This window comes from Staurois parvus, unplaced genomic scaffold (genome assembly GCF_062004578.1).
Source record: "Staurois parvus isolate SC_StPar_1 unplaced genomic scaffold, SC_StPar_1.0 ptg000290l, whole genome shotgun sequence".
Classification (NCBI taxonomy): Eukaryota; Metazoa; Chordata; class Amphibia; order Anura; family Ranidae; genus Staurois; species Staurois parvus.
In genome coordinates this window covers 2,713,897-2,738,937 of record NW_028318086.1, presented here as the reverse complement: position 1 = coordinate 2,738,937, position 25,041 = coordinate 2,713,897, and the positions used below count along the sequence as shown (strand labels likewise).

General features: G+C 45.1%; 1 protein-coding gene across 1 annotated transcript in view; it reads right to left on the bottom strand.

Moving 5' to 3' along the window:
- The window catches only part of LOC149458275 (fibroleukin-like), a 33,916-nt gene extending 17,835 nt beyond the window's left edge, over positions 1-16,081 (bottom strand). Inside the window, exon 1 of the mRNA XM_089682438.1 lies at positions 15,433-16,081. Coding sequence (XP_089538564.1) covers positions 15,433-15,931 — 499 coding nt within the window. The 5' untranslated portion in view covers positions 15,932-16,081. The remainder of the gene's footprint in view (positions 1-15,432) is intronic.
- Positions 16,082-25,041: the final 8,960 nt, after the last annotated feature.

Genomic DNA, 25,041 nt, shown 5'->3' with positions numbered 1-25,041 from the left:
ATTTACAAGGACACCAGAAGTATTCCGCGTTCCCCCAGGTCCCGAACGCTTGCTGGCAATGCCGGGAATAAGAGGGGTCATTACTCCACATTTTCTGGGAATGCCCTAAACTGAGGGACTACTGGACCATGGTGGAATGGACGATAAAAACGATGGCGGGGGTCTCCCTTGGAGGAAACCTAGTGGCCTACCTTTTACACGATATGCCACTCTCCAATAAGAGATACAACAATTCTTTATTGGAAGATCTCCTCGACGCAGAAAAGGCTTGCATTCCAGCATTATGAAAAAGCACTGTACCTCCCAACAAGATGCACTGGCTCGTTCGCATTACTGAGATCCAGGAGATGGAGAACCATGATGTTGAAGAAACAAGAGAACAAGTTTTGGAAAATTTGGACTCCTTATTTCTTTTACAAGGACCAAACATCACTAGCTTCCCAACCGTAAACCGAGGCGACAGAATGATACATTGATTCGAAGGCACTATTTATTTAGGCCAAGGGTATCGAATTAAAATCCACGGAGATCCGTTGGTAACATTTTCTTTCTTCATAGGTCCGAAAATCATTTTTCTTCTATAGACTCAGGTCTTTCACATCACAGCCCCCTTTACATTAATGTCCTCAGCCCCCCCTTTCCCATCATAGCCCCCCATACATCACAAATCCCTTTCACATCAGAGCCCCCCAACATTACAGCCCCGCTTACATCACAGACCTCTTAACATCACAGTCTTTCCTTGACATCACAGTCCCCCTTGCAATCACAACCCCCCACATCACAGCTCCCCCTCTCCTGACATCACAGACCCTTCATATCACAGCTCCCTCCTCTAACATCACAGTTCCCCCAAATCACAGCTCTCCTCACACCACAGCCCCCCAGTATTACAGCTCCCCCCTCTCACATCACAACTCCCTCCTATCACAGCTCCCTATTTCACAGCTCCCACCTTTCACATCACAGCTCACCATATCACAGCTCCCCCCTCCCGCAGCCCCCCTCATTTTACAGCTCTCCCCTCTCACTTCACAGCCCTCCATATCACAGCTCCCCCCTCTCACTTCACAGCCCCTCACATCATAGCTCTCCCCTCTAACAGCACCCCCATATCACAGCTTCCCCCTATCACAGCCCCCCATTTCACAGGCTCCCCACATCAGATCTCTCCCATATCACAGTTTCCCAACCTCACAGCCCCCCATATCACAGATCCCCCAACTGATTTCACAGCCCCCTCTACTCCACCATCTTCCCCATACTGTAACGCATTGTGGAGGGTGGGAAGAATGGCGAGGTGGACTCCTGCTCTATATGTACTCATCTGCCGCCGCCATTGTCGCCACTTCTGTTGAAGTTACAACAGGGAAGAGGGTGGGAGGAATGGAAAGAAGGACTCCTCTTCTGAATGTACTGGCTTACTGTCACCACCGCTGAACACAGAGCAGGGAGGAGGGTGGGAGGAATGGAAGGAAAACTACTCTTCTGGAATGTACGAACAGAGCAGAGAGGAGGATGGGAGGCATAGGTTTCCACTGAGGGCGGGAGCTGCCCAACTCTTCCTGGTAAAAAGCGAGTGACCCTCATGAAAGATTGGCTCCCCTTCCCCGCTCCCCTGTAGACCTGCAATGTTTCCCAACCCTCCTCCCTGCTCTGAGTTCTGTGGCGACAAGCCGATACATTCAGATGAGGACTCCTTCCTTCCATTCCTCCTGCCCATTTCCCTGCTGGAATTCATCAGCAGAAGAGTACATACAGAACAGGAGTCCACCCTGCCATTCCTCCCAATTATTAACAGCTGCAGCAGCGGAAGTAGAGGAGTCTACTAAGGCTGCTATGTAGTATGGCCGCGGTCCGGACAGGACTGTCACTCAGTCAGTATTCAGACCGTGGTCCGCCATTTAGTGATGCCTGCTATAGGCTATTGGCAATTTCGCCTGCCGATAAAGTCTCCCAGAGTGGTTAGAAAATTGAGGTGTACAAAATGGTCTATATTCAAGATAAAGCAGCTTCTCTTCCTCCAATACCTGGAAACATAACACTTATCTTTCTTTTTACCCCTGCTTCACCTTTATCCAGGATGATAAATGATGAGGATGCTACAGATGTGCAGGAAAAAGCATTAGGAGAATGGCCCATGCTTTGTGCAGGCTCTCGTAACACCCCGGATTGCATCCATCTTGTGTGTGTGTCTGTGACATTCCAACACTTGATTTATCTAAGATCACCTTTAAGGGGGACCAAAAGGCAAAGATCTCCCCTGCAGCATCATACTTCATTGTTGTAGTGGAAAAAAGGAATTATTATCCATCACTGGACTGGTTTTCAGGAGGTTTTTGGTCTGTAAGGAAGAATCGGGCTTGAGATGAGAGATTAAGAAGAACGCATAAATCAAATGTAAAGGGAATCGTCTGTCTTGGAAGTGCTCTGCGTAGTTGAAGGCATGCACTGGGAACAGAATGGAGATGATTACGGGGTGACCCTTTAACCTGCCTCTGCTCACCTTAAGGACTGACCCCGGAGTGAGTGATGGTGCTGTCATATTAATAACAGAAATAAATGATGGTTCTGGAAAAAGGAAGCCAAAGATCTATTTTGCAGAAGAAGGAAAATATTTTAAAATTGCACTCTAGGCAGATATAATAGACACAAATGAATACACTTCTATAGTCATGAATACATCATTATATGTATTGTTAAATGCAAGCAGTGTAAGTACCAGAATGGGACCTGGTATCAGTCCCTGTACAACTTGGCTCCAGTGTGAGAGAGGAAGGAGCACTACAAGGAACCAACCAGTCCATGTGCTGAAATGTAGGAGCAGAGTGACAGACGGCACTTCTCTACTGAGCACAGTGCAAGGGTGTGCTACAATGATCACCAATGTAAGGGGGCATTACAATGATGATCAATGTTGGGGGGCACTACTAATATTTAGGCTTGATGAAGGGGGAGTGCTGAGCCCCTGAAACATGTTGGATGTTGCAAAATAAAACCTTGTAAAGGACTGTATCAACTAGTGTCATGTTCCCAGCCTTTCAACATTTCAGCAGTTTAAGGGGGCAATACAATGACCTCCAATGTAAGGTTCTAAGGGTCACTTCTCTACTGACTACCAGTATAAGGGGGTACTACGCTATTGACCACTAATGTGAGTGGACACTACACTACTGACCACTGATGTAAGGGGCTCTACACTACTGACCACCAATGCAAGGAGGCCCTTCTCCAGTGACCACCAATGTAAGTGGACACTACACCACTGTCCATAGATTCAAGGGGCCCTATACTACTGACCACCAGTACAAAGAGGCCCTTCTCCAGTGACCACCAATGTAAGTGGACACTACACCACTGACCACTGATGTATGGGGCTCTACACTACTGACCACCAATGCAAGGAGGCCCTTCTCCAGTGACCACCAATGTAAGTGGACACTACACCACTGTCCATAGATTTAAGGGGCCTTACACTACTGACCACCAGTACAAAGAGGCCCTTCTCCAGTGACCACCAATGTAAGTGGACACTACACCACTGACCATAGATGTAAGGGGCCCTATACTACTGATCAACAGTACAAGGAGGCCCTTCTCCAGTGACCACCAATGTAAGTGGACACTACACCACTGACCATAGATGTAAGGGACCCTATGCTACTGACCACCAATACAAGGAGGCTCTTCTCCAGTGACCATCAATGTAAGTGGACACTACACCACTGACCATAGATGTAAGGGACCCTATACTACTGACCACCAATACAAGGAGGCTCTTCTCCAGTGACCACCACTGTAAGTGGATACTACACCACTGATCATTGATTAAGGGGCCCTGCACTGCTGACCACCAATGCAAGGATGCCATTCTACAGTAACCACCAATGTAAATGGACAATACACCACTGATCATTGATATAACGAGCCCTGAAGTACTGACCACCAGTGGAAGTAGGCCCTTCTCCAGTGACCACCAATGTAGGAGGCACTATACTGAGCACCAACGTAGGGAGCACTACAATGATCACCAATGTATTGGCCTACCTAATCGCAGGCTATCCCCTCTTCAGTCTATCATGAATGCTGCCGCCAGACTCATCCACCTTACTAACCATTCTATAGCTGCCACCCCTCTCTGCCAATCCCTCCACTGGCCTCCACTCAGTGTCCTCCACCCCTCTCTGCTAATCCCTCCACTGGCTTCCCATTGCCCAACGAATAAAATTCAAAACATTAGCAATAGCATATAAAGCCATTTATAACTCTGCCCCAAATTACATCACCAATCTTGTCTCCAAATATCATCCAAACTGTACTCTCTGCTCCTCCCACGACCTCCTGCTCTCTAGCTCCCTTGTCTCCTCCTCCCATGTTCGTCTCCAGGACTTCTCCAGAGCCTCCCCCATCCTCTGGAACTCTCTACCCGAATTTATCAGACTATCGCCTGCTCTGCCCACTTTTAGGTGATCTCTGAAAGCCTATCTCTTCAGGGAAGCCTATCCTGCCTTCAGCTAATAACGGAATCTTCAATTCCTCCTACCAGTCCATCCCCCACAGTTATTACCTTTTGTACCACTAGCCCCTCCCTCTTAGATTGTAAGCTCCAAGGAGCAGGGCCCTCCTAACCCTCTTGTATTGAAATGTATTGTTGCTGTATTGTCTCCCGTTATATTGTAAAGTGCTGAGCAAACTGTTGGCGCCATAAATCCTGTATAATAATAATAACAATGTAAGGTGGCACCTCTCTGCTGAACACCATTATAAGGGGCATCTCTGCAAGGGAGCACTTTTCTACTAACCACCATAGTAATGGGGCACTATAATGGCAACCAATATAAGGGAGCACTACAAATGTTTAGCCCTGATGAAGGGGGAATGCTGAATCCTGAAACATGTTGGCAAAAAAACGTTTACAAGACTGTACAGACTGGTGTGGCACTCCCATCCTTTCAAAACCTCGCCAGTGTAAGGGGCACTTCTCTACTGATCACCAATATAAGGGGCATCACACCATCAATTGGCCACCAGTGTAAGCGGACACAACACCATTGACCATTGATATAAGGGGCCCTACACTACTGACTACCAATGCCAGCAGGCCCTTCTCCAGTGACCACCACAGCAAAGGGGCACTACACTGATCAGCAATGTAAGGAAGAACTGCAATGCTCACCAATGTATAAAGTGAACCTGACTGCCCCCCATTATAAGGGGCACCACACCACTGACCACAAATATAATTGGGGAACTTCTCCACTTATAATCAACTTAAGGGGTCATGTCTTTTTTGACCACCAATGTAAGGAGGTCCTTCTCTCCTGATATGGTGTCAGAGAGATCTACCCATCTCTGTGCTGCTTCTGCTCTTACTGTCCAAAGACGGAGGGGGTGGGTCTAGGACAGTCTGGTCTCAAAGGAAATTGGTTCGAAAATGCTAGCCACTGAGGACTGAGGGCATCTTGTGGCGGAAAAGAAGTACTACAGGGGATAGAACTGGACTGAAAGCAAATTTTGCAACAAAAGCTGCTGTTTATTTTATCTTTTAACTAGCTATTCATTTTTATCTTGTTATTTTTGTCTGGAGTTCAGTTTTAAAGGAAAAAACAGCCACAACCCTAAATATGCATACAAATATTTGTTTTACATGCCGACAGATTTGTAAAGTAATGAACATGTTCTTAAGATCCACCTACCCCTGTCAAGCTGCATGGTTGCACTAGATATGAACGGTGACAATACTTTTCTGAATCCACAGTTTTGCTCTTGGGACTACCACTGAACCTTAACACAAAGGGATTTCCAGAACTGAGCTTTGTTCCTCCTGGAAGCCCACCTAAGTGTCCCAGCTTCCTTCCAGTCAATCTGGTTATAGGACAGCTACTGAAAGCCTGATCTTAATTCCCAGCTGGTGTTTGACAACTGGAGTAATTATGGTCAGGGCCAGGGCTGGGACAAGGGGTGGGCAGGAGGGGTGGCTGCCCTGGGTGCAGTAGATTATTGCAGGAATGGGGACACCTTGCACTGATTTCCTTCTCTTACAAGGCTAACAGGGGTAGTGACAGCAGCCTCACTACTCTTGTCAGCCTAGCACTGGGAGCAATGAGGAGAAAGCCGGGAGGAGGGGATCCCCTAAGTGGATCCCCTCACACATCATGAACAGGAAGGGGGGGTACACTTTGGCATCTTTGCCCTGGGCACTGGTTGACCTTGTCCTGGCACTGGTCAGGGCCAGGCCAAAGTGTAGGCAAAATAGGCCACTGCCTTGGGCTCTTCAGCAGAACCTGATGGAGTGTGGCAATCTGAACTTTTTGCTTTAAGTGCCAAAGGACCTCATCCTGACACTGGTTACGGTAGATGAACAGAAAAATGGTTTTGTGGCTTTTTGAAGGAACAGCTAATGATGCGATTCAGTAAAGGCTTCGCAATACAACTCCGGCGTTATGACTGTACATGGAACTCTTGCATCAAAATCATACCAGGTGTACAACAAATTCATAAAGTTTCTATTTGTGAAACCTTTCTAACACGTGGCTTTGGCCATGACCAATTTATAAAGAAATACTACATCAGGGCAACTTAGTGGATGTAGGCACACCATGCAGGACTGGAGGTGGGGGGTGGACTTTCCCCAATGACTGTCAATGCGAAGGAACTTCTCCACCGAGCATCATTGTAAGGGGACACTACAATGAGCACCAATGAAGAGGGGCACTGCAGTGAAATCCCATGTAAAGGACATCACTGACCACCAATATAAGGGGACAGTACGACCTCCAATGTAAGGGGACACTTCAATGACAATTATTGTAAGGGGGTATTACAATGACCACCAATGTAAAGGGACATTACAATGACCATCAATTTAAGGGGACACTACAATGAAAATCAATGTAAGGGGGCACTACAATGTCCACCAATGTAAGGGACACCTCACTACAGTCCACTAATATAAGTCCACTAATACACCATTGACCACCAATTTAGGTGGACATTACACCACTGACCACTGATGTACAGTGTGCTCTACACTACTGACCATGAATGCAAGAAAGCCCTTCTCTGTTGACCAACAATATAAGGGGGCGCTATACTGAACACCAGTATAAATTGGGCACCACTCTACTGACCACTAATATAACTGAGCAATACACCAATGACAACCAATATAAATGTGGAACTTCTTCACTTTTCATCTATTTAAGGGGTAATGTCTTCTCAGACCCTAGCGTAAGGAAACCCTTCTGCACTGACCACCAGTGCAAGGGGGCACTTTACCACTGATGACCAATATGAGGAGACACTCATCTACTAACCTCCAATGAAGAGGAGAACTGCAGTTTTCTCTGTCTGATTTTCTTTTTTAATATATTGTTTGTTTTTTTCATGACTATTACGTAAATAATTTTGTTGTATGGGGGGGATGTGTTACAAAAATGATCATCCCTGGGTGATGTTCAGTTGGTACGGCACTGGGCTGTTTTATACCAGAAGCAAGAAGAAAAGGGAAATAATATCTGTGGCTTGTTAATATCTGTGAGGTCTCAGTAGAATGGTTGTCTTGTACATTTGACTTCCTCTTTATGGCTTTTCCAGTTCCAGACCTCTCAACACAAAATCCTGCCATTCAGAGGGCTACAAAACTCAAAGTTCACAGCGGATGATGTCACAGACACTCCGAGGGTAATCTAGGTAACCGCTGCCACTGGTATCCCCAACAATAAGGCGATTCAGTCCACCAGATGCACAAAATGAAGACCCAGACAGCCAGCACTATATGGATTAGCTGACCAGTCACACCCCTGGCTCTCCACTGTCGGTCTATTTCCTATTATGAAAAGAAAAAAAAATAGATACGATATATATATATATATATATATACAGTTGCAAGAAAAAGTATGTGAACCCCTTGGGATTACGTGGAGTTTTGCATGAATTGGGCATAAAATGTGCTCTGAACGTCATCTAAGTCACAACAATAGAAGAACACAGTCTGCTGAACATAATACTACACACACATTAGATGTTGCCATGGTTTAATTGCACATAACATGTAAACATTCACAGTGCAGGGAGGAAAAAGTATGTGAGGCCCTAGCTTAATGACTTCTCCCAGAGCTAATTGGAGCCAGGAGTGAGCCAACCTTGACTCCAATCAGTGTGATGATATTGGATGTGTTGCTGACAGCTGTCCTGCCCTTAAAAAACACACACCTGTTTTGGTTTACTGGTTTCAAGAAGCACTGTCTGATGTGAACCATGCCTCGCAGAAAAGAGCTCTCAGAAGACCTACGATCAAGAATTGTTGACTTGCATGAAGCTGGAAAGGGTTACAAAAGTATCTCTAAAAGCCTTGATGTTCATGTGTCCACGGTAAGACAGACTGTCTACAAATGGAGAAAGTTTAGCACTGTTGCTACTCTCCCTAGGCGCGGTCATCCTGTAAAAATGACTGCAAGAGCACAGCGCAGAATGCTGCATGAGGTAAAGAAGAATCCCACAGTGTCAGCTAAAGACCTACAGAAATCTCTGGCACATGCTAACATTTTTGTTGACACATCTACAATAAGGAAAACATTCAACAAGAATGGAGTACATGGGAGGACACCACGGAGGAAACCATTGCTGTCCAAAAAGAATATTGCAGCATGTTTGAAGTTTGCAAAAGAGCACCTGGATGTTCCACAGCACTACTGGCAAAATATACTGTGGACAGATGAAACCAAGATTGAGTTGTTTGGGAAGAACACACAACACTATGTGTGGAGAAAAAAAGGCACAGCACACCAACATCAAAACCTCATCCCCACTGTAAAACATGGTGGAGGGAGCATCATGGTTTGGGGCTGCTTTGCTGCCTCAGGGCCTGGACGGATTGTTGTCATTGATGGGAAATGAATTCCAGAGTTTATCAAGACATTTTGCAGGAAAATGTACGACCATCTGTCCGCCAACTGAAGCTCCACAGAGGATGGGTGATGCAACAGGACAATGACCCAAAGTATACAAGTAATTCAACAAAACAATGGCTGCAACAGCTCAGAATACACCTTCTGGAGTGGCCCAGTCAGAGTCCTGACCTCAACCCGATTGAAATGCTGTGGCATGACCTTAAGAGAGCGATTCACACCAGACATCCCAAGAATATTGCTACATTGAAATAGTTTTGTGAAGAGGAGTGGTCCAAAATTACTCCAGATCGTTGTGCAGGTCTGATCTGCAACTACAGGAAACGTTTGGTTGAGGTTATTGCTGCCAAAGGAGGGTCAACCAGTTATTAAGTCCAAAGGTTCACATACTTTTTCCTCCCTGCACTGTGAATGTTTACATGTTATGTGCAATTAAACCATGGCAACATCTAATATTTGTGTAGTATTATGTTCAGCAGACTGTGTTCTTCTATTGTTGTGACTTAGATGAAGTTCAGAGCACATTTTCAACTGTATATATATACTCTGACTTTGACTCTGAATTTGTAGAGTTGTAAACCCAATTGGTGTTCACAATGTAATTTCTGTAACGTAGCCAATATTCTAATAGGGATTTCAAGGTGGCCCCTATGAAGAAAAAGCATATACCACTAGGAATTCCCAGCATGCACTGGGCCTAAGTGGTGGCCACAATTTTGGATTCTGTATGTGCTCTCAGTGGAAGAGTTTTAAGTGAAGGATCAAAGGAAATGTACTTAGAGAAATGGAAGGTAAGCCTTTGCTTATAATGCTAGGTGCCTGGCTGTCTCTGGATTCTGAGCACCGACCTAGAGCATGCATGCAAATGAAGAATGTCAGGATGAAGTTAAAGCTGAACTCCTGTCAACCATAAAATGTCAATAAATTGTGCCCTTTCCCAGATAGGAAGGGTCCGTAAATCCTAACAAGGACCTTTAATAAAAGGACACTTACCTGTCCAGGGATCCAGTGCTGTCCTCACCCGGCCAGTTCCTTGCACCGGGTCCTTGGAGCCGCCATGTTTACTGTGGGAACCCACTGTGCATGCACGAGCCACACTGCACCTTGTGAATGGTCCTGCAGCCTTCTGAGACCTGTGTCGTGTCCCAGGAAATTGCATTTGATCCCAGCAGAAGTGGGAGCGAGTACCAGAAGTAGTTACCCACCCCCTAAAAGAGAAAAAAAAAGTGCCAAATGTAAAAAGAAAGGGGGGGGGGGGGGGATTAGTGGAACTTCCCTTTTAATAAGGCCTTGTGCACACTGGGCGTTTTTACAGCTGCTGTTTTGGGCATTAGGCATTTTTTTTTCTACAGCCAGTAAACTCCCCAGCATGTTATCCTATGTGTCCATGCACACATAGGCTTTTATCAGCATTTTTTGTCAGGGACGTTTTCAGCCTGGAAACCCCCCCCCCCCCCCTTCCTGAACTACTGCGTTTGAAGAGGAGTTTTCAGCTGTAAAAACACTTTAATGCTGCAAAGCGCTTCTATCCGGTGTTTATGAGCGTTTTTGAGCCTCAACTTTTGTGGGAGTATAGTTTTGCTAAAAAACTCTAAAAAAAGCTCATTCAAAAGCATTAAAAAATCCAACAAAACGAACGGTTTTTAACGTACCATTCTACAGCTAACGCTACTGGCGTTTTTATAACATCCAGTGTGCATGAGGCCTAAAAGTTAAATTCCGCCTAATTAATGAATGGGGAGATGTTTAAACTGCTACAATTTACTACATATTTAAAGATCCACAATAACAAAAAATATTGTATTCTGGTAATCCTGTGTGTTAGAGACCTGTAGTGGTTGTATTCAGCATATTAATTCCTTTATTTCACATGCTTTTACTTACAATTATATTTCCATATTTACATGTTACATAGTTAGTCTGGCTGAAAAAAGACAAAAATCCATCCAGTTCAATCATAAAAAAAAAAAGTTATAATCCTACACCCACAGTTGATCCAGAAGAAGGCAAAGAAACCCCCAGCAAAGCACGATCCAATTTGCTCCTGCTGGGAAAAAATATCCGATTGCCCCGAGAGGCAATCGGATATTCCCTGGATCAACTTTACCTATAAATGTTAGTATCTAGTTATGTAGGCCAAGCTGGCCAGGAAACATGGCAGTTACAGGAATTACAGAATAAACTCTCCAGCGCTCCAGGGATCAAATGCCAAAGGAAAGCCAAGGGAACCAGGACCAAAATCAAGGGCCATCTCTACCATTCTACTAAGCTTTACATTTACATGGGCAGCACAGTGGCTAAGTGGTTAGCACTTCCGCCTGGCAGTACTAGGGGTCGTTGGTTCGACTCCCAACCACGGCACCACCTGCCTGGAGTTTGCATGTTCTCCCTGTGCCTGTGTGGGTTTTCTCCCACACTCCAAAGACATGCTGGTAGGTGAATTGGCTCCTGTCTAAATTGTCCCTAGTATGTGTATGTATGAATGTGAGTTAGGGACCTTAGATTGTACACCCCTTGAGGGTTAGGGACCTTAGACTGTGCGCCCCTTGAGGGTTAGGGACCTTAGATTGTACGCCCCTTGAGGGTTAGGGACCTTAGATTGTACACCCCTTGAGGGTTAGGGACCTTAGATTGTACGCCCCTTGAGGGTTAGGGACCTTAGATTGTACGCCCCTTGAGGGTTAGGGACCTTAGATTGTACACCCCTTGAGGGTTAGGGACCTTAGATTGTACGCCCCTTGAGGGTTAGGGACCTTAGATTGTACACCCCTTGAGGGTTAGGGACCTTAGATTGTACGCCCCTTGAGGGTTAGGGACTGATGTGAATGTACAAATATATATGTAAAGCACTGCGTAAAGTGACAGCGCTATATAAGTACCTGAAATAATAATAATATATGTTTGTGAGTATTTTTTCATCCCTTTTTACCTTTAATAAACCTTGGATAATACACTAGGGGTGTGTGCCTCCTGTTTGCTCTTTTTCCAGTTACAGGAATTAGGACAAACCATATACCTGGAGGTGCTTTTAAAGGTTTTAGTTTTATAGTTATTAACCATTTTTTTCTAGAAGAAAAAACTTATTGCTGTAATTGCTGAAGTGTTACCTGGAGATGGGTTTTCATTTGCTTGTCTTTTTCTTAAAGGGGCAGCACAGTGACTAAGTGGTTAGCACTTCCGCCTAGCAGCACCTGTGTTGTCAGTTCAAACCCCAACCATGGCACTATCTGCCTGGAGTTTGCATGTTCTCCCTGTGCCTGCGTGGGTTTCCTCCAGGTACCCTGACTTCCTCCCAAACTCCAAAAACATTCTGGTTAATTGGCTCCTTTTTAAATTGGCCGTGTATGTATACGAGATAGGGACCTTAGGGTCCCTAAGCTCCTTGAGGGTTAGGGACTGATGTGAATGTATGTAAAACGCTGCGTAAATTGATGGGGCTATAGAAGTACCTGAAATATAATAAATAAAATAAAGTCCATTTAAAACTATAATGCCAGACCCTGTTCACAGGGTGACAACACTGCTGTGCAATTTCACAGCAGAACAAACAGCGATTACATCTTGTTAAGCTCCTCCGGTTGTATATATTCCATAGCCTATAATCTCACCAGCAGTTTTTATTGAGATTTATGTAAGAATACTGTTCTGTGCTGTGTGATCGGTATTTTATACTCGGAATCCTCAATTGAGGTTTTTAGCTTCTATAAGATTACATTGAATTAAACTTGTATATACAGATACCCTCCCTCTTAGATTGTAAGCTCCCAGGATCAGGCCCTCCTATCCCTCTTGTATTGAACTGTATTGTTGCTGTATTGTCTCTCGTTATATTGTAAAGCGCTGAGCAAACTGTTGGCGCCATATAAATCCTGTATAATAATAATAATATATGTATAAATCCTGAATAATAATAATAATAATATATAAATCCTGTATAATAATAATATATAAATCCTGTATAATAATAATAATAATAATATATAAATCCTGTATAATAATAATATATAAATCCTGTATAATAATAATAATAATAATAATAATATATAAATCCTGTATAATAATAATATATAAATCCTGTATAATAATAATAATATATAAATCCTGTATAATAATAATAATAATATATAAATCCTGTATAATAATAATATATAAATCCTGTATAATAATAATAATAATATATAAATCCTGTATAATATTAGTTGTATATATAGTATTTAACATATTTAAGGAATTTTTATATTATTTTCCTATTTGCCTATTGTCTTGATTTTAGCCTTGATGAAGGGGGAGTGTTGATCCCTAAAACGTGTTGGCTTTTATTGCAGAATAAGATGTTATATGGACTGAACAAACTAGTATGGTGTCCCAGCTTTTCAATTTTTTTTTGTCATATTATTGAAGAAACTGGAAAATGGTTGGCTCTACTGGCAGACACAACAGGTAATAAGCTGATGTTACAGGAGGACTAAAAAATTGCTGTGAAAAAGGGGAGTTCCATTCACACTGAAAAAAAATAAAAAAGCAGCTACAAAAACTGTAGCTGCTGACTTTGAAAAAACAGCCACTTACCTGTCCCTCTGTCCTGTGGTGTCCTCCCCGCAGCCCGTTTCACTGGCAGTCCTGTGTTCCAGACGTCGGCATCTTCAGTGTGGGCACCCGGCTGTGACAGCTTGCAGCTTCACAGCCGGGGGCCCACTGCGCATGCGCGAGTAGCGCTGCGCTTCATGAATGGTCCTGTAGTCTTCTGGGACCTGTCACGTGTCCCAAAGACTATGGGGAACAAGGGCAGGAGGACAACCTCTGCTTCTGATCGCCTAGGCGATTGCAGCAGAAGTCAGAGTGGGTACCTGTCAATTTCGGGTACCCGCTCCCCAAAGGTGCCAATCCTTAATGGGGAGCGGGGGACCAGTCTTTAAAGCAGAACTTCCCTTTTTGGGTGGAACTCCGCTTTAAATTGGTATGAAACCCAAAATCAAATATATACTATATTACAGCTTACCAATGTATAGATGTGATGGCTGTAGTCATTTTCTTTATTAGGCTTTCTTTCTGTCTTTTATTTTCAACTGGTGATCCTGCCAGTAAGTCTGTTGTTTTTTTAACAGAAAAAGCAGTCCTGCACATGTAGCAGTTAAAGGGTTGAGAAATAACATTTACTACTGACAGGGGTCTTACAATGATCAATTTCTATTCATTTTTGTAAAACCTTTATCCAAAACGAAAAAAAAAAAAAGACAGTAGATGTACCTGCTTAAGAAACTGTTAGCTGGAGTTCAGCTTCAATTTGTTAGTGTATCTACCTAAATCTTCTAGTACACCTGCACTCCCCCCAGACTGACAATGCTGTTGTCCAAAGGTTCCCCCTGTGCTGCTACATCCAGAGTGGAGGCGCTCTAATACAAGAGGTGTGTTACTGGCCAGATCACAAGGTGAAAACAGAAGAAAAAAGCCCAAAAAGAAAACTAATGCAGACACCATGTCTAATGATTGGTAAGCTGCAATATATTACATTTTTGGTTGTGGGTTTATTACCACTTTAATGCTTTTGACAGACGGCATCATATTTGAATGCTTTTGATTTTGTCCATAATTCTAATATAAGGTCCTACATTGGACACTTCTATGTACATTTATCTGCGGCTCCCTTTTCCGACATGAGCGTAATAAGCTGGCCATACACTGCTACAATTTCGGGCAATTTAGAGGAATCTGCTGAATTCTAACAGTGGCTGGCTCTGCTGTCTCAGCAAAAGTCGACTACTCCATTGACCTTTATCAAAGGAGCGGAGATAAAAATGGTTGACTAAGAATGGTTGGCCTGCAGTCAATCAGTGCTGGCTGTCAGAATAAAATAGCCTCGCAGAGTAGGGTTAGTCCATCCAAGCGTGAATGGATAGAGGAGTATGTTAGAATTCTTGTTCTCCCTGTGCCTGCATGGGTTTCCTCCGGGTGCTCCGGTTTCCTCCCACACTCCAAAGACATGCTGGTAGGTTAATTGGCTCCTGTCTAAGAAATCTATTACTGTAGAGCCAGTTTTAGACTACTAAAGCAGCCCATAGATTATGCAAATTTCTTTCCTTCCACCCATGGTGATTCCATCCTTGATTCCCATCAACACAGTCAGTGTCTCCCACAGAACTACTGTGTTCTGCCGGTGGGGAGCCTTCCCTCCTGGCAGAACACAATAATCACTGACGGTAGCCGCTGGGTGATCATATGAAAAAATCTAACAGACTGGAGGCAATCAATAGATCAAAGTCAGAATAACCAGCCTGCCCATAGATGGATCAAATACTGGCCAGCCCCTGCTGAACTGGCCGAGATTTGATCCATCTATGGCCAGCTGAAGACTAAGAAGGTGAAACGCCCCCAATTGGAGAAGACTAGAAGGAAGTAGAACAGAGGTGAATCCTAATTGTCTTCTTCAGCACTGAGAATTTCCTCTGTTTAGTGGAGTTATGCTTTAAGTGCTTGCAATGCTCTCTGGTATCTCAGCTATTGTCATACCAGTGGGAGGACTCACCTAATGCGGAGAGCTTCTGGACGGATTCGTTGCAGGGCAGCTCGCACCCAGACAATATCCCTAAGAGAAGAACCACCAGTGAATTCAGCCTGTCCTCTATCTTGCTCAGGTTGACTTTGCTCTCCTCCTGCAGCTTATGGAACATTGAAGTCACCGACTGGAGATTTGACTCCAGCAAATTCAGCCTCTCGCCGACGCTCTTGGACTTTGGGTTCTGCGGCTTGCTGTTCCCTTCAGTCCCAGACTGTTTTAGGGTCTGCTTGAACTCCTGGTTGGGTTCTTGGTGGACTTCCTTCAGTTGCTCAGGTGTGGGCTGCTCATCAGGTAAAAGAAAGTGGAGCTTGCAGCCCTGAGGTCCATCACAGTTGGCGTCTACTTGGGGCATGGCCACCAGTTGCTCCAAGCAAGCCGGGTCCTCCCGTCTATGGACACAGTCAGAGCTGTCACCCATGGACACCTCAACATCCTGCAGAAGCAACAGCAGGGCAATCCAAAGCATCTCTTCTCCAATCTGGTAACCCTGGAATCGCAAGATACAAACCTATTCACCCCCACCACAGCATCCAGCGTGAGCTAACTGAAGCAAACAACCTGTGCAAACTCTTCTTGACTTTTACAGGTCTCTCTGTATACAATTCATTACAGGCTGGGAAATCCTGAGAGAGCTTCAAAGCAAATGAAGACAGTGGATGTGTGTGAGGCATGCACCAGACAGGAGGGGGCTGGGGAGAGAGGGGGGGTGCAAGAGGGGAGAGGAGGGCCTGGAAAAAAAAAAAAGTTTCCTATAAAGAACACTTGAATCTCAGATTAGCATCTCGCATCCCTTGAAGAACAGCCTTTATATGTCTAGGTGAACGGCCGCCGTGTCATCATTATTGCGCCAACCCTTTTCTTAGCCTGCAAAGACTTGAATGGAAGGGCTGGGTCCTGGAATATAAAATGATTAACAAGGGGATAGCCCGCATCTATATATTTTTATGGTACACAAGTGAGAGGAATGGATGTAAAGTGTCTTGTAAACCAGAGCCTGGGATCTGGAGAGGTGTCATTCCTGGAAAACAGAATTTGTATTTCAAGGGGGATTATGTCACTTTTGCTAAACGGAATTTAAAGTTTAACTCCGGGGGGGATTATTTTTTTTATAGTTTTGGAGAGAACGGGTATAAGTATCACCTTATGTTCTCCAAAAACAAGTAAAAAAAACTTTTGGCTTCAGAGACCCTGTTGCCAGAGCTTATGTTTCAACAACAAACTTCCCAGAAGAATGAAAGTAAATTTTCCATGTTATTTGCATGTTAATTATCTACAGTCAGGTCCATAAATATTGGGACATCGACACAATTCTAAAATTTTTGACCAAAAGTAATGGGACAGAATAATATTCATAAATCAAACTTTCACTTTTTAATAATTGGTTGCAAATCCTTTGCAGTCAATTACAGCCTGAAGTCATAGACATCACCAGACGCTGGGTTTCATCCCTGGTGATGCTCTGCCAGGCCTCTACTGCAACTGTCTTCAGTTCCTGCTTGTTCTTGGGGCATTTTCCCTTCAGTTTTGTCTTCAGCAAGTGAAATGCATGCTCAATCGGATTCAGGTCAGGTGATTGACTTGGCCATTGCATAACATTGCACTTCTTTCCCTTAAAAAACTCTTTCGTTGCTTTTGCAGTCTGCTTTGGGTCATTGTCCATCTGCACTGTGAAGCGTCCAATGAGTTCTGAAGCATTTGGCTGAATATGAGCAGATAATATTCCCGAAACACTTCAGAATTCATCCGGCTGCTTTTGTCAGCAGTCACATCATCAATAAATACAAGAGAACCAGTTCCATTGGCAGCCATACATGCCCACGCCATGACACTACCACCACCATGCTTCACTGATGAGGTGGTATGCTTAGGATCATGAGCAGTTCCTTTCCTTCTCCATACTCTTCTCTTCCCATCACTCTGGTACAAGTTGATCTTGGTCTCATCTGTCCATAGGATGTTGTTCCAGAACTGTGAAGGCTTTTTTAGATGTCGTTTGGCAAACTCTAATCTGGCCTTCCTGTTTTTGAGGCTCACCAATGGTTTAAATCTTGTGGTGAACCCTCTGTATTCACTCTGGTGAAGTCTTCTCTTGATTGTTGACTTTGACACACATACACCTACCTCCTGGAGAGTGTTCTTGATCTGGCCAACTGTTGTGAAGGGTGTTTTCTTCACCAGGGAAAGAATTCTTCGGTCATCCACCACATTTGTTTTCCGTGGTCTTCCGGGTCTTTTGATGTTGCTGAGCTCACCGGTGCGTTCCTTCTTTTTCAAAATGTTCCAAGCAGTTGTTTTGGCCACGCCTAATGTTTTTGCTATCTCTCCCATGGGTTTGTTTTTTCAGCCTAATGATGGCTTGCGTCACTGATAGTGACAGCTCTTTGGATCTCATCTTGAGAGTTGACAGCAACAGATTCCAAATGCAAATAGCACACTTGAAATGAACTCTGGACCTTTTATCTTCTCATTGTAATTGGGATAATGAGGGAATAACACACACCTGGCCATGGAACAGCTGAGAAGCCAATTGTCCCATTACTTTTGGTCCCTTAACAAGTGGGAGGCACATATGCAAACTGTTGTAATTCCTACACCGTTCACCTGATTTGGATGTAAATACCCTCAAATTAAAGCTGACAGTCTGCAGTTAAGGCACATCTTGTTTGTTTCATTTCAAATCCATTGTGGTGGTGTATAGAGTCAAAAATGTTAGAATTGTGTAGATGTCCCAATATTTATGGACCTGACTGTATATAGAAGCCTCCCTTTGCGTAGAGCTGGCCCCGGAAAGGGCCTTCTAATCTTGTCCCAGGTTTCTTTCCTCCCAGTGCAGCAGCAGCCAGCCACCAGGGACGGACTGACCATTTGGAAACTGGGGCACTGCCCAAGGGCCCAGGGTCAGTAGGGGGCCCCATGAGATGCCCCTGATACCTTTTTCATAGGCTTTTTTGAGTTTGGGCAAGGACACAGGGGCCCCATGATCCCCTATTGCCCGGGGGCCCCATGAGTTGTCAGTCCGCCCCTGCCAGCCACACAACAATATCTACTCTTATGGCTCTTGAACAAACTTGGATAGGGCATGGGAAGCTGTGAGATATTCCAACGAATGCTGAGCAATAATAGGAAGGCTCTCTTCACTCTACAGCAACTTCATAGAACAGTCCCTTCAATAATAGCCCAGGAAGTGGACATCCCTGGGACACCATGAGCAATGACCCAGGCCAGGCAAGCCTTCATGTTAGTGAACCAGGGGCCAGCAGCAGCACAGGTCTGGTTTAGGTTGAACCCTTTTGCTGCCAGGTCCGCACGTCGTACGGGCTTGAGAGCCGGGGGGGGGGGGGCTCCAAATTGATAACGCCAATGGCGGATCGCTAATTTGCTGTGAGTGTGACACTAACCTTATGGGTAGGTTCTTAAATACTTATCTACTGGTCAAAAGGCCACCAAGCTCTTTTTTGCACTTTCCCAATAAGCGAACAATAAAAGCCAATTGCCAGCTATGGCCAACTGCTCCACTTTTGCTCCAGTTTTCAGCCACTAAAAAAAAAAAAAAAAAAAAAGTCTCCTCGGGAGCCCAGGTGGTGTTCTATCCCTTGTGAGGTCTCTTCAATCAGCAGCTCCGGAGAAGAAGAGTTTGATCTGTCGCTGGTACCTTTAATCACTTCACTTCCTCTACACATGAGAGACAAACACAGCCTAGTGTCTTCTCCGTGTCTTCCCATTGTGGCCTCCGCTTTCATCTCCGCTGACATCTGTCCGGGCTGATCTCAAGGCTAAACAGAATGGAACGCCAAGCTTTTAACTCCTCTTATACCCACCTACCTGATGATTAAAGTGTATCTATAGACAAAACTTTTGTTTTTCAATTTTCGAAAAGGGAGGAACAATTGAGTCCTGTCCGTGATACTTTTTTTATTTGCACTAACATACAATTTTGAGGACAAGCTTTCGGGGAATGTCCCCTTCTTCAAGGTCCAAGCAGTACACCTCAAGCGAAAAGGGAGGAAAAGGGTTTTTACGACTGACATGGTACGCCTAACATGGTCTCAACTAAGTGCCAGCTTGGTCTTCACTAGAGCACCCCGCAAGGCTCGATGGGTGACCCTAATGAGCACCGTTCTACTTTGCTGTGAGCTAACACCAGGTCACGGCTCTAAGGATTGCACCATAGAAGGGTGGCAATGATGTGGAGACAGAGACCAAAATAGCAGACAATCCGAGGACAAGCCAATGTCGGGGCAGGCGGCAGGTGAGGACGCAGTCGGCGTCTATGAAAATGTTGGGGTAGGCTGCAAGAGAGTGGTCAGCTTTCAAACTGAGGTTAAGGCAGGCAGAAAATAAGAGCATCGGGCTGTATTCAGAAGTCATTGCAGGCAGTAGGCAAGAGAGTATCAGGAACAGGCAACGGGAGCAGGAGACATGATCAGGATCAGGTAGTCTGGGTCAGTAACAGGCAAATCAAGAATAACAGGAATCTTAGCATATAAGGTAGCTGGTAAGAAGAAACTGCATCAACTACCAGAAAAGAAGGCACTTAGATAATATTCAAGGCCTGCCTGTAGGCAGCTGCAGTTAGCTAGTCTAATAGAATAGTGTCTGGTTACAGAAGGTTGTGTCCTCAGGTCCCTTTTAATTAAAGTCCTCCTGCAGTGATGTCGTGGGAGAGTCAGTGCCCATAAACAAACAAGTTTGGTAGGAGCCCAGGTGCCGATGGGGCATGGGAGACAAACATCCCACGCAGGGGCGGACTGACCATTTGGAAATTTGGGCACTGCCCGAGGGCCCAGGGTCAGTAGGGGGCCCCATGAGATGCCCCTGGTACCTTTTTCATAGGCTTTTTTGAGTTTGGGCAAGGACACAGGGGCCCCATGATCCCCTATTGCCCGGGGGACCCCATGAGTTGTCTGTCCGCCCCTGATCCCACGTCAGTACAGATGTAACCAGGACAGGGTCGGAGGCTGGGGAGCAGTAGACCTGCACCCAGGAGAGCTCACTGTAGACTTTCTGACCCTTATGGCAGTGGGGGCTTGGGTGGATTAGAAAAGGCCTTTTGGGCAGGGCTATTGAGGCTATTCCCCTTGAGTGTCCTGGGAGAAGTGTACCTGAGGAGGAGTTGCCTGCAGAGCTCCTATCCCAGTGAGTACTAATGACTCCGATGGTTGATGAAATGCTGCTTTTGCTTTCACTTGTGACTGCTGCGGATCATCCACCTAATGTGATTAACAATTTACTGTCAAGTGACTACGGAATGCATGTACTTGTGATATGACTATTATAAAATTTTCCAAGTACCACCAGTAGAGTGCAGCAACCCTATTTATGTATGGACATTCCTTCCTCGGGATATAAAGGTCAACGGCTGGGAATGTCATGACATAGAGTGGGGCACAATATGGCGGAGGGTTTGGCGTCAGCCAAAAGGGTAGTGTCTAGCAAGACAGGAGCTGGGGTAGGGACTTGTGCTTTTTATGCCATTACTGGCCAATCACAGAGCCCCTCTTACATGCCAAACTGGCCAAGTGCCTTTGACACATGCCAATGCATGATAACGCACATGTACATGCCTTAGCCAAAAAAGGCCAAGAGCTGGCTCACATGTGGGTGTCACACTGCAAATGGACAGGATGGGCAAAGCCCCTGACCATAAAGATTTGGACCCTGGAGGTACAGGTCGCAACCCCTGTCACTTTATTTTTGGCTGTCTGTGACCCGTTGGAGAATTATCCCTTCACTTTATGTTATGAAGCTGCAAAATGAAGTAAGAGGAAATCTCTGAAAGATGAGACAGTTGTCACTGGAACAGATGTCCCCACTGGGAGATTACCTTTGTAAAATATTTGGATTACCCATCAATTTCTGTCTCAGTGGCAAAGGTCACCAAGCCAGAGAGATACAAGGAGAGTCTGCTTATAAGGGTATGAAGGACTCCTTTTGTGAAGGAAAATCAAAAGTGTTTTGGTGGGTACAGATGGGCTAAACTAGAGATCAGAGCCAGATTTGGATGCCTTTGTTATTGACTATGCTCAATGATCTCTTCATTCATCCAGTTTCTCTCTAGTCAATAGTATCAAGCCCTTACGGATTCCCTCTGTAGCTCCAAAACGTGTTGGATTTTCCTAAGAATCTTCCAGACAGTAAAATGATTCTAGAGTGAAATTTTGTAGCATTCTGGCCTATCCTACTTAAAACTTCCATTCCAAAGACCTAGCGCATGTCATCACTCTTGAGTGCCGCTGGATTTTTTGGTGGGTCCCCCTAAGATCTGCACTGCCTGGCAACATGCATTCTTCACACCTTTCCTCACAGAGTCAGTAAAAGCTTGGTTTTGTTGTTGAGCTTGTTTTTGTTGTTTTATTAGAGGTTAACAAGTTGGTTGGGGTCTAGGGGTATATGGGAAGCCCAAGGAACTGTAAAACTTGAGGACAACTTCTCAGCAAACACTGTACAAAAATGTGGACTAAAAAAAGTAGCAACTGTGTCTTTAAGGAGCACTGAGGTCCCCTTTGGTGTACCTTCTCAGACCCCAGATGAATCCTTCCTCTTTCACCTGTTCTGAGGGTATCCATGGGCAAGGGATTCCAAGTTGTGCAGTTAAGTAGTCCCGGATGAGAACTAGTTGGACATTGCATATGACCACCCTCTACCGTCTCTGGACCAGGGGGTGTAGAAGTACTCACACTGTCTTGTTAGCTTGATGGGTCACAGCTTCTTTCAGGCCTTATTTTGGACTAGGCTCCTTCCCTGCTCACAGGCTGCCCTTCCTAGGAGATGGTGGCACAGTGGAGATCCTACCATCCAGCACCAGCCTTTAGACAGGCCCCCCTCCCTGGCTCCACACTCCAGCACCTTTCTTTAGTCTATATTCCACCCGTCTCCAACACACCTGGTGCTGCACAGGCTCTTCCCTTATTTAAGGATTGCCCTGCCATGCCCTGGCCTTGTGCCTGAGGATTAGCCAAGTTCACCTAAACATGCAAACCCAGGCTTCCTCCCCTCCTCCAGCCCTCTTCTAGAAAGTTCCTCTAGTTTCTAGAAGGGTGGAAGGGCTCCAGAAAACCTGACCTGTTATGCCTCCCAGCTTGTCCTGAGGTAACCTCACTGCCTCACTCCCAGACTGACTCATACCAGGCTTCTAGCATGACTAGCGTGTCTGAGTAAAATAAAAAAATCCTATCTAGCTAACCCTAGAGCAATGTTTCTCAATCTTTTTTAAGTCAAGGCACCCTTTAAAATGATGGACAGTCCCGAGGCACCCTTAAAAATTATGGACAGTCCCGAGGCACCCTTAAAAATGATGGACAGTCCCGAGGCACCCTTAAAAATGATGGACAGTCTTGAGGCACCCTTTAAAATGATGGCCATTGATGTACATGCTCCATACTGATATGTTGAAGCTTACACAGGGACAATACCACAGCTGGCCCAATCACAAGGCACCAATGTTGGTATGTGGGAGAGGGGGCAGTGGGCCACGTCCATATCCGTGCTCATTAGTGCTGGGTATATTGTTTTCCAGCAAAAAAAAAAAAAGTGTCTCAGGTCCCTCTTCCCCCCACCCCATCCTTGCATATGTACTGTAGACTCTAATTCTGGTTTTGTCTAGGGCAGTGGTCCTCAAATTGTGGCCTGCAGGCCAGATGAAGCTCTTTGCTTGCCTTTATTTGACCCTTGGGGAATTATTCCTAACACTGACACTGATGATGGGGAATACTTCCTCCAACTTATATAAACACTAAAACACTATTCCTGCCACTCACACCAATGATGGGGCTCTATTCCTCCCATTGACACCAATGATGGGGCACTATTCCTCCCACTAACACCAATGATTGGGAACTATTGCTCCCACTGACACCAGTGATGGGGCACTATTGCTCCCACTGACAACAATAGTGGGGTACTATTCCTCCTACTGATAACAATGATGGGGCACTATTACAATAACTGACACCAATGATAGGGCACTATTCCTACCACTGACACCAATGATAGGGCACGATTCCTTCCACTGACACCAATAATGGGGCACTATTCCTCCCACTGACACCAATGATGGGGCACTATTCCTCCTACTGAAACCATTGATGGGACACGCTTCCTTTTACTGACACCAACAATGGGGCACAGTTCATTCCACTGACACCAATGATGGGGCACTATTCCTCCCACTGATAACATTGGTAGGGTGCTATTCTTCCCACTTACACCAATGACGGGGCACTATTCCTCCCACTGATACCAATGATGAGACACTATTGCTCCAACTGACACCAATGATGGGGGCACTATTCCTGCCACTGATGCCAAAGATGGGGCACTATTCTTTCCACTGACACCAATGATGGGCCACTATTCCTCCCACTAATACCAATGATGGGGCACTATTCTTTCCACTGACACCAATCATGGGCCACTATTCTTTCCACTGATACAATGATGCTGGAGCTTTAGCTCTCCCTTCTTACTACAGGCACTATGTAATTTTTTTACTGCCACTGACCACCAAGCCTGGGGTATTTTCTACTCCCACTGGTCACAATCTGCCCCCCCTAAAGTCTGAAGGACAGTAAACTGGTCCTTTGTTTGTAAGGTTTGGAGAAAGCCTTGGTCTAGAGCATCTTTTCTCAACTATTTTACCCCTGAGGAACCCTTGAAATAATTTTCAGGTCCTTGGAGAACCTTTGCAGAAATCAATTCACTGGTGGTTAGTGGGAAAAATGCCCCTTACATTAGTGGTCAGAATACCACTTTTACAGATAACTAAAAAGATTGATGCCATGCCACTGACTCTGCCAAGTGATGGTGGCTCTGGAACTATGAAAGCACCATCAAAATGGGAGGTCACTCAACCACAGCTCAAGAGACCCCTAGCAACCTCTGGTGGAAACCTGGTTGAGAATGGCTGGTCAACCTATTGTACTCTGGTATTCTATTCTCCCACCACAGAATGTGCACTGGCTCTCAGTGTCATCATGTACAATGCCGGAACCGCAGTGGCCACTTTTTAGTTTCTGTGCCAGCCCAAAGGACAAAACCTCAAATGCTGGAATGGTCCCTGGAAATCGAGTTCAGTAGGCAAAGATGATTATTTTAACACCTCGTCTTCAAAACCAGAGGACCTGCATGATGTGATATCGAGCCATGGAGGCCTGGCCTGTCAGCAGACCCTCATCTGCCTTGTACACATGGAATTCCTGCAGAATAAATCAAACGGAAGCTGAAAGGAGATGTTAGAGAAGCTGGCTCGAAAGATTTGCTGGTTCTGAGGAAATTGCCGCCAGATGAAAAGCAAAAACTTCAACAAGGTGACTTGAGTGAAAGCCCAGAGGAGAGGCACATGTGCTTCAAAGGCCCGCACTGATTGTCCAGGAGATCCAGAAGCCTGCACTGGGGGACCTGGATATCAGCTGCACTTTGAACTGTTCAAGGGTGGGCACGATTCATCTCCTCCGACCTGTCAGCATATCCCTGTAGATGTCACTTTGGTTATGGAGATCATTTCAGTGACGGTCCATCCCAAGAGACATCTGAGGGCTCAACTTCTAGCGAAGCTTTTACCACATGTAACACTTATCT